The sequence below is a fragment of the Sminthopsis crassicaudata genome, chromosome 6 (genome assembly GCF_048593235.1).
Source record: "Sminthopsis crassicaudata isolate SCR6 chromosome 6, ASM4859323v1, whole genome shotgun sequence".
Lineage (NCBI taxonomy): Eukaryota > Metazoa > Chordata > Mammalia > Dasyuromorphia > Dasyuridae > Sminthopsis > Sminthopsis crassicaudata.
In genome coordinates, this window is record NC_133622.1 from 68,592,857 (window position 1) to 68,603,846 (window position 10,990).

The 10,990-nt window shown below is 41.7% G+C and overlaps 1 protein-coding gene across 1 annotated transcript in view; it reads right to left on the minus strand.

Moving 5' to 3' along the window:
* MGAT4D (MGAT4 family member D) overlaps nucleotides 1-2,564 on the minus strand; it is a 132,948-nt gene extending 130,384 nt beyond the window's left edge. The window contains exon 1 of the mRNA XM_074276700.1: nucleotides 2,242-2,564. Within this exon, the coding sequence (XP_074132801.1) occupies nucleotides 2,242-2,335 (94 nt within the window). The 5' untranslated portion in view covers nucleotides 2,336-2,564. The remainder of the gene's footprint in view (nucleotides 1-2,241) is intronic.
* Nucleotides 2,565-10,990: the final 8,426 nt, after the last annotated feature.

Genomic DNA, 10,990 nt, shown 5'->3' on the forward strand with positions numbered 1-10,990 from the left:
AGTGCATAGTTCAAATCTTGGATCTGGGTGAGGCTAGATAAATCACTTTTCATATTTAAATTTTCTTATAGGGGCAGCTAGGTGGCCCAGTGTGTATCAGCCTTGAATTCAGGAGGACCCGAGTTCAAATCTGGTCTCAGACACTTAACACTTCCTAGCAGTGTGACCCCTGGGCAAGTCACTTAACCCTAGACTCAGAAAAAAAAAAAAATTTCCCTTATAAAATTAAAGGCTAGGATTTAGTGCCCTTCTAATCCTAATCTGTGAATTCATTTACGATCCAGTTTAGTACCAGAACACTTAAAAAAACCCAAAAAACCTTTGGATTATTTTAGAATTACACTATTTGATGTTTTACATTATTCCACATATATAAAATATATCAGATTGCTCACTATCTCAGGAAGAAAAAAGGTTAGAATTTGACTTGTTTTTCAAATGTTTAAAAATTGTTTCAACATGTTCAACATGAGGGGGAATACTTTGAAATTGCATTATTTTGAATATCAAACAAAATTTTAGATATATATTTTGTAACTAGCTAGATCTATTAATAGAAGGATCTAGCTAGTGACAAAATACAATACAATTAATTAAGTGAATAAACAATAGCTAAGGAAAATAAAATATTTTTTATTAAATCTGGCTTTTTTTTTCTGATGTCCTGGGTTTCACTCATATGTAAAAGACATAAGCAATATCTTTTAAAGACATTATAGCATTTAGAGATGAAGGGAACTTTAGAGATGTTCACCTAGTCTAAACCCCTCATTTTAAGGATTAGAAATCTGAAGTTCAGACATAAAATGACTTCTCCAAAGTCATACAATTATCTAAAGGGGTTCAAAGGAGATTGACCTCAATATTTGGGAGAAGGTCCCAGAACAAATAGTTCCTTATTTATTACCAGAGCAAGTTCCCTATTCTCTAGAATCTCATATCACTAATTCAGTAATTTGACCAAACTCACAAATCATAGGCGTATTTCAAATAAACTACAGCTGGTTTCTCAAAGTCCTAAGATATTTTCCAAACATTTCACGGAGGATCTCTGGTGAAACTGTAGATCCAGAATGAGCCTTCAAGTCACTCACTGTCAGCCCAACTCAGATCCATTAATTTTACTGGGGAAAAACTTTTACCTTTCTGCTACTGTACTGGAAGTACTGGAAGATTTACATTCGTTTATATGGTCACTAAATCTGGTGGACAGGAGTGGGGGAGGAGAGAAAGCAGAATGACTGATTAAAGCTCCCGGAGGTGAGACATTGAGATCCGGAGTCAGAAATTTCGAATTCTTTGGGTCTTTTTGAACTGTAGGTAATAAGAAATTCAGAGGATATCCAGCCTAATCTTCTCATTTGTACAGATAAGTAAACTCAGGCCCAACGAGGTTAAGTGACTGGAGGCATTTTTGCATCGTACCATCCTTCAAAAATTAAAGAGAGAGAAAAAAAAAATAGATAGGGAGGGGGGGGAATCTGTCTTTTCAATGGCATCCAGAGGTTCGAACTTCTTTAAAATGTTGATCGGGTGCCACAAAAAGCGATTTTCTGTGAAAATTTGAGGCACTGTTCTCAACAGGCCATGGGGAATGCCTGCAGCTGGCACGGGCCAGACGTCGGGGAGCATGAGGTGGAGGAGATACACAGCTGGAGAGCAGGGCGCTCAGGAAGAGAAGGGGCAAGGGACAGTGGGAAGCAGGGGAGCTCAGGGGCAAGGGGGCAGCGGGAAGCAGGGGAGCTCAGGGGCAAGGGGGCAGCGGGAAGCAGGGGAGCTCAGTAAGAGAAAGGGCAAAGTGGCAGTGGGAAGCAGGGGAGCTCAGTAAGAGAAGGGGCAGAGTGGCAGTGGGAAGCAGGGGAGCTCAGGGGCAAGGGGGCAGCGGGAAGCAGGGGAGCTCAGTAAGAGGAGGGGCAAGGTGAGCAATGGGAAGCTGGCACAGGGAAGGCAACGGACGTTCCAGGCGGCTACACATTCTGGATTCCGGACCGAGCGCGTGAGACAGTCCTAAAGAGAAGCTCGATCATCATGTTCGCGCACAGAATCTTTTGGAAGGACCAGGAGGAAGAGATGGAAGTAAATTGGGAAAAAACACCACCACCACCACCACCGTTCCCAGGGTACGGCGAAAGAAACAAGGGTGTCAAAGAGTGCTTAAGGCCAAGTGGAAAAGGGTGGGGGCAGAGGGGGCGGAATAGGGAGGTGGGACACGCAGACACCCGCGGAGATCTTCATCCTTACCGCTCCAACGGCTCCATCCTGCGCCGAGCCAGGAAAGGGAGAGGAAGGCGCCCAGACTCAACAGCGCGAAAAGACTCACTTGCTTGAACCTCATTTCATAGCCCCGGCCCCCCGGGACCCTCCGGGGTCTCCTCTGGGGCCGCCTGGCTGGAGGAGGGAGGCAGCGGCTCTCTGGAGGCTCCCGCGCTCCCGGCACAGCTGTGGCCCCGGCTGCCGGGACGGCCTCCGCCGCCCTCCTCCGCACCTGCAGCGATGGGCGCACGGGGAAGTGGACCGAGTGCTGACTCCGCCGCCCGCTCCGCCCGGAGCTTTAGGGACGGGGCCGGGGCAACAGCCGGAACCCGGCAGAGCGCGCGGGGCGTGGGCTCTGGGGGAGCGCGCCACGCCTCCCGGGCCGCAGGTCCCACGTGCAAAAAGCCGGCCGGCCTGAGACAGCCTGGCGAGCGAGCGGCTCCGGCTTCCGCGCTCGCCTCGTCCGCTCCGGTCTCCCTGCCCAGCTGCCCCCGCTGTCCTGTCATCTTAATCCCTTCTGGCGGTGCCTTTTTTTCAGTCCCGTCGAGCTTCGGGAGCCCATTTGGAGTTTCCTCGCCATTTCCTTCTTCATTTTACCTGTGAGAGATTTAAGCAAAAAGAGTTAAGTGACTTACCCAGGATCACACGGCCAAAGCGTCTGATTCACCGGCGCGCTCTCCCTGTGCCATCTCAAAGGGAGGTGGCACTTTAGCTTGCCCTCTTTCCGGGGCTAAGTGCGGCCTGCTCCATAAGCTTTGAGCCAGTTGTTAAATGTTCACATTTCACAAACTTATTTTGTTTTCTCTTAAGAAAGAAATAAACGACGAAAACATTAACAATGATTAGATTTAAAACTCCTACATCATTTTTTTTCTCCTTCTCGCCCTCCCTTCTCTCCAGTCTCACCTCCCTAACCTCTCTAGTCTATTCAATAATGTTGATGAGATCTGTGATGGCACCAAAAGTTGGGGTTCGCTCAGGGGAATAATTCAGTGGCCATTCTCTTCGGCAAAAGGTAGATTTTTTCGGGGAAGAGTTACAGACAAAATGGAGGGGTACAATAGACACCAGGAATGGTAAATATAAAATAGGATAGGAGGGTGGAGGAAAGAAGTTCCTCAGTGGAACTCACAATTACCGGGTGGAAAGGTTGGGACGTGTTCTTAGCTGGCAGGATAAATCCTGAACGGGACAAAGCACCCCAGAAGAATTAGCTATTTGTTAGAAGATGTGGGAAACAGTGGAGTTAGGGGAGATACCACGAGTCAGGCAGGGGAGGAGTAAAGAGAAAGACACTGAGAGGCAGACTGCCGGCGGTGGCAGACTGACCCAGAGGCAGGCAGCAGCCATGGGGTGGGCCACTAGTAGGTTTTATAGGGAAAACAGAACCTCAGGGACGAGACTGGGATTTCTACAGAGGGTGGGGCTCAGGAGTTTGACATAACTTGGATTTCAGACTGGACCTCCTCCTCAAGGGGTGGGACCATGGAGATAAATTGGCCTTTATCAAAGCCTTCTGCCTGCTTGCCCCAGGGATCAATTTCTCTACTAACCACACCTAACATTGAAGACTTCATCACAACCACCTCCTGGCTCTTAAACCTTTCTCACCTTTCCTCTTTTCCTCTCGTCCCTCCAGGATCTCCCTATCCTCCTTTCACCTTCTTTCTTCCCTCTCCAGTCCTGTCATCTTCCTCCCAATCCCCCTCTCACCTTCTTTCTTCCCCTCTCCTGTTCCAGCATCTTCCTCCCTAACCCCTTCTCACCTTCCCTTCTCCTCCTTTCCAATATCATCATATTCTTCCCTCTCAGGTATCCTTGAAATTTATAAAGACTATTTGGGCCAAAATAGGTTGATATGGCTACAATATTCATGTCTCATTTTGAAAGTGGGAAAAAGGAAATTAAAAACTGCAAAAGACTTTTTCATTCAATAACATGCTTGTTCTGTATTTATTTCTTCAAACAAACAAACAAACAAACCCAAAATGTCAGTTATGGTAAATCTAAATAAACTGGACTCCAACTTTTTGGTTAGATTCCAATACTCTTCAATTGAATAACTGTAGGGCATTGAGGGAATCACTCAAGTTTTCTGAATTTCAATTTCCTCTTTAGCAAGATGAGGGAGAACACACTATCTCTAAATCTTTTGACTTCCCCTCCTTCTCTCTAATGCCACCAATTCTATTCTTAAATCCCCCTCTCAAATTCCCTTTCTCCATGGCATGCCTTAATATCCTTTTCTAGTTATGACAGATTTGAGTACATCTAACTGAGCTCAGAAACTTGGGTTAGAAGTCTGTCTCCTACAGAAGTAGATATACGATAATGGAGAAAGTACTTATTGGGAGGAAAGGAGAGAGTGACAGGGGAAACTCTAAAACTGTCCTCCCTGACTCTGAGGGGGAAACCATGGGGGAAAACTCTAGAGAAACTCTCCTCCCGTGTGCCTCAGGGAATCAAGATAAAGTGGCTTCATTGGGTTTTCTTAGTGGGACTAGCTGCTCCCTCTATTGAGTTGAAAATTAGTCCAGGACCACTCCTACTTAGCTGGAACTTAAGTAGGCTCATTCAACTGGAAATCTGGGCCTGGGGGCAGTGACAATATTGAAGGAATCTCATTGGATTGATCTCTTATAAAAAAAACAAAGACAATTTTAAATTCATTTATTTGCAGAATGTTCAAAGCAGGATTATGCCTTGTTAAGGAATCTCTCTTCTTGGCATAGCGGCCTGCCAGGACTCCTGCCCGCTGTGAAGAGACCCTCTTCTCAGTGAAAACCTCTTGTTATTTCTCTGCCAGGATTTTGCCACTCAGAAATCTTCCTAGAAAAGCTGGCTTCTCAGTGCCAACAGAATAAAACTTGCCATCCAAACTTTTCAAGTTCCTGAATTCTTTCACACTGAACCTTCATCAACTCAGGGGTTTTCCACAACTCTCTGCATTGTCACTAACTACATTAGGAAGAAGGGAGGAAAAACATGGTAGCATTTGAGTTGAACCTTAAAGGATAAAGATCTAAAGAAAAGACATAGACTCTCTTGTACCAGGAAATAAACCAATCTAGTGAGACTGTGGAGTACTTAAAGAATAACATGTAATAAATCGGGGAAAAGTTGGCTGTAGCCAAATTGGAAAGAGCTATCTATTGCCTTCAAGATCAAATATAAAATGGTCTGTTTAGCATCCAAGGCTCTTCATAAACTAGTTTCTTTCAATCTTTCCAGTCTTCTAATCTTCGTCTACTAAGATATAAAGGAGTCAGCTCCATACCCTGTATTTTTTCACCCAGTGACAGCCTCCTCCATTCCTGGGCTCTGAGCATCTTCTCTAGCTGTCCTTCATGCCTGAAATCTCTTCCTCCTCATCTCTGACTTCTGACATCCCTGACCTTCCTGGCTTCTTTTATGTCCCAGCTACAATTCCACCTTTTACAGGAAGCCTTCCCTAACCTCTTAATTCTAGTGTCTTGGCTTTCTTAATTATTTTCTATTTATCCTATATATACTTTTAAACTATTTGTTTGCATGTTGTATCTGCTATTAGATGATAAACTCCTTGAGGTTAAAGACTGTCTTTTGTCATCTCCACCCCCCCCCCCTTCTCTCTCATCTGAGCAATGACTGACATATAATAGAAACTTAATTGCCTGACATATAATTAGAAACTTTGCGATTGACTGAGCCTTTGGCAGTCAGGTGAAATCTAAAAAACCTCTGCTAATCCCACCTAGTTAGTTTGCCCAGGACCTCATCTGTAGACATTTAATAAATACTAATTTAATTGAATTAAATTTTTGTTTAAAGCACAGTCTAGCCACAGTTTTTTGAAGAATAAAAATGATGAGAAGCCTCCCACTGCTTTGCTTTGCAGATCATTTTTTATAAATGATCTAATAGGACTCTTTAGTCCCCTGATCTTCTGCCTCTGGCCCCCCACCCTCCTACCCTTAACTCACCTGGAGATTACTCTCTAGCTTCCAGCCACAGGAAACACCTAAAATAATCACTACTCTTAAGGTACCTGGAGATTATTCTGTAGACCACCACCATCCACTACTCAGTTCATCCGTAGATCGATCCTTAACTCCAGGTTACAGAAGACTAAATAAAATTGACCTGTCTCTCAATGCTCTGCTACTTTCCTAATGAGGATCCCAGCCCACTGAGAACCCTCAGTGTCATAATAAACTCCCCTTTTTTTTTGCCAATCTTAATTTGGAGACTGGGACTGCAAATTATTTTACAAAACGTGTAACACTGGCCTGGGAACCCCCAAATGCTGTTGGGTGTCTCATCCCTCAACATAGTGATCTAAGCCTTTGCCATCCACAATAGATTCACTGTATATCTAACTAGCATGATGCAGTGTGAAGGAGAATCTGTCACATCTTTTCTCCTTCCTAAGCCCATTTTGCAAATAATGTAAGGGTCAACCACACAGTCAGAATATTAAAATAAACAAAATTTGTTTTTATAGTTTTCTATTTCCCTTTTTGGTGGCTTTTCTTTTTGGTCCATTCACTCCCTTGTGACAGAATCTTCAGCTGCTCATCCCTCCTCTCTCAGAGGAAAACTGATCCAAAGCACAAATTTCCACTAACCTGTTAGGTACCATGTGGTTTTAGTGTGAGGAAGTAGTGAGGCAGCTGAAAGATTTTTAATGAGAAGATGTGTGTGTATGTATATATGTAGATAGATAGACAGACAGAAAGATGAATGAATAAATAAGGAAGCCTGACTTCAAGTTTTTTTCAAAACCTATTACTTAACCTCCAACCTGTAGGACCTGTGACAGATCATTTCACCAATAGCTTCCTCATTGGAAGATTAGGTACTCAGGGTTGCATTATTTTTAAGGTCCATTTTAACACTAAGATTTTATGAATTGTTCTTCCCTCAGAAATTTGCATTTAAAAAAAGCATAGTAATGAAAATACTTCACCTGACCAGTTAGGTTTCCTTGGGGCCTTATTAGCCTTTGTTTACTGTGAGACCAGTTTAAAATTTTAATTGAATTGACTAGCCAGTTTTAAAAAATAATAATAATAATCTTATCAAATGAGTTTCCTGATCTGTCCAGTTCTTTCAGCTAAATTGCTTTGTGTATATTTCATACTATAAACTCTAAGCATGTCATCTCTCTGGGGGATATAGGCTATTATTCCCATGTTACAGATTAAGAAATTGGGGTTCAGATTGATTTAAGGAACTGATCCATTTGAGTATTCACAGAAAGAGCAGAAAAGTGAGGAAGTGAAGATTCCCCTTCTCAGTCCCCACCCCCAAACAGAGGTGTATGGGATAAGGTCTCTGTTTCACTATGAACATTTTAGGGATGGATTAGGTAGTCAAAGACAGATGTGGAGTGAAAGGCAGAGTTAAGGTGGGAGGAAGATTATGAAAGCAATAGATAAATGGGAAGAGGTGAATGAGAAACCAGTTTCTAAGCCCAATTTAAAGGAGACATAATAAAGAACTTAGTTACAAAAAATTTAGTTTAAAAAAAAAATCTTTCTATACATTGTAATGCCAGAGAAACTGAGCAAGATAAAAATTAGAGGGTATTTAATAATTGATTAAAAGGGAGAGATTACTGGGACCAAATGGATCTATGGTTTGGTCCCAGGGCTGAAATAGACTATCATCTCTGAGAATCCAGCAGGGAATATCAGATACAAGATTCTTTTATAGGATGACAAGAACAATGACATAATGGAGGGAGGTACTGGAGAGGCTCCTCATATTCTAATGATGTCTAAAATGGATAAAGACCTTTATCCTATCAACCATTAAGAGGGAATGATTATAGTCTAAGGTCTAAGATATAAGACCTTTACCCTAACATTAAAGGGGAATGGTTATAACCTGAGGCAGAGTAACTGAATAGGACAATTAGGGAAACTGGGTCAGGACCTTAAAAGGGAACTGTGGCACAACAACATATACCTGATAGACTATAGCTTTTAGGAGAGAAAGCAATAATTTAAGGTTCCCCTGACCTTAGAGTGCTTCTGTTCTAACAATCTGTCAGTGATTCTAAATCTTCTGGCTTTGGAATCTGTGATCCCAAGATTTTCCCCACCCAACCTATTGTTCTGGCAACCTGTCTGTCAATGATTGTAAAAGTCCTCTGGCCTAGGAATATACTAATATTTCTTCCTTTAGACTTTAGGGAAGATATATTAGTGATCCTGAAACTCTTTAACCTTGGAATACAATTTTTCTGACAATCTTGTCAATGATTCTAAAGACTTCTGGCTTTAGGACTGTCCTAGGTCTGCTGATTAGTTATAACCAAATTCCTGAGCACCCTCCTCAGCCATAAAATTAATATTTCAATGACCTGAAGAACTGGATAAATGTGTCTTCTTGCTTCTGGTGCTTTGCTAAATTCTTTTGGAATTTAGCACTTTAACTGGCATTACAATTATAATAAACTTTTCCCCTTATGGAAGTGGATATCTTCAACAAAGAGAAGATCTAATTCAGTTCCAGTTGATCAATGATGGACAGAAATAACTACACCCAAAGAAGGAACACTGGGAAATGAGTGTAAACTGTTTGCATTTTTGTTTTTCTTCCTGGGTTATTTTTACCTTCTGAATCCAATTCTTCCTGTGCAACAAAAAATTCTGTTCTACACACAAATATTGTGTCTAGGATACACTATAACACATTTAACAAGTATGGGACTGCCTGCCATCTAGGGGAGGGGGTGGAGGGAAGGAGGGGAAAATTTGGAATAGAAATGAGTGCAAAAAATTACCCATGCGTATGTACTGTCAAAAAAAGTTATAGTTATAAAACTAATTAAAAAAAGAAAAAAAATAAACTTTGCCCCTTGACTTGGAGATGGGTTCAAGTCTGCAAATTCTTTTGAGACACCTCAGGACACTGGTCTGTGATCCCAACCTTTTGGGATCCTTTCCCAACCTCAACAGAGCCAATAAGTGACATTTATAGAGCATTTTAAGGTTTACAAAATACTCTTCTCAGAGCAATCCTGAATACATGTTATTGTTATCAATTTAGACAGATGCCATAGGGGCTACAATGCTACACCTGCAGTCAGAATCCTTACACATTTATATTTATTCTGAACAAGACATTAGCCTCTGTCTCATTTTCCTCATCTGTAAATGAGGATAATAATAGCTCCTTCTTCCTATGGTTGATGTGTAATGTTCTGTAAAATGCTTTGCAAACCTTAAAGCATAATAAGAATACTATTAAGTCAGGTCAAACTGTAGATATTGGGCTTATTTGTATTCTGCTTAATTATTGTTCTTTCTTCCTTTGTGAAGAGGACCAAGGACATCAGCACAATTATTAGGATTCAAGGGGGATTCCTTGAGTTTCAGACCAAAGTAGCAAAAGACTTTGCAGACTCAGACCCATTTCCAAGTTAAGTGGCAAAGTTTATTATAATTATAATGCCATTTAAAGCAGGCTAGATTCCAAAAGAAATTACCAAAGAACCAGGAAGAAGAAGATAAATTTATAAGTCTCTCCTTTTTTTTTTTTTAAGAGACCAGTTCCTTCATTTCACTGATGTATTAATTTTATGGCTTAGAGAGAGAGTTGAGGAGTGGTCTGGTATGCATCTCATTGTCTCAGAAACTTTGGTATCACAGACCAACAGATTGTTATCTGATAGCCAGCAATGTTTATGAAACTAAAGCACTCCTAAAGCTAGGTGGCCTTAGGGTTATTGCTATATCTTCCCTAGAAGCTACACTCTATCGTTCCCCCCTCAAGCAAGTGGAACCCAAACACATTTGGGGCAAAGAGATGAAGGTCTCATCTTGTGGAGCTGCTTCAGATTGATAAGGGGTGTAGGAGCTGGCCCTGCCTGGCAGAGTCCAGACTGAAAAGGGGAGCCACATGACTTGATGATGGTGGCAGCAGCATCCAAGGGATGCAAAGTCTCAGAATTAGGTAGCCAATGGTATTCAGATTGAATAAGTTCATGGCTTGGAGCCTAGAAGAGACAGCTCACTAAAAGGTTGAATAATAGTTGACATGGAAACATAAGTAAGAACACCCTTGCAAATGGAGGTTTTCTACTCCTGGGTAAAAGACTTGGGACTAAGTACTCAATTCTAGAAGATACATATCAAATAAGGCATTCAGAACAAACATGTCTATATCACAGGATACATTGTACAAACATGTTATTTCCACACTAGTAACAAGCTTGAATAAAATGAATATCTCATTAAATTACACTTTTTGTTTCAGTAATCAGTGGAATAACAGGTCCAATAAATAGGGTAACAATTTAAATTCTACTAATCACAATTTAGGGTTAGATATATTATTTTTACTCTCATGAAATTGCAATAAGCAATAAAAGTTTACCAACACTCACACCATAGGAGATTTTATTTAACATCTTTTACATGTTTTTCTTTTCTTCTTCTTGAGTTTAAAGTCATCCTGGTACAGATTTTTAGTAAACACATTCCTTGTTTGGGAACTATACATCCCAAACAAGTTCATTTCTCAGGGCTGATGACTTGCTTACACTGATGGTTTAAAGAAAACTGGCAAGCTTACAAAATAAGGGGAATTGACAGAAACCTGAGAGAAGGGGCTGAGCTTGCTGCTCCTACCTGCCCACTCCCACTATCAGCTTCCATGAGCTGTGCTGTTTGATACTTCCCCCTATTCTGCAAAGGGGGGAAAAGATGTTGCATACCCTCATACTTAAGTCCAACTGATAAGCCTT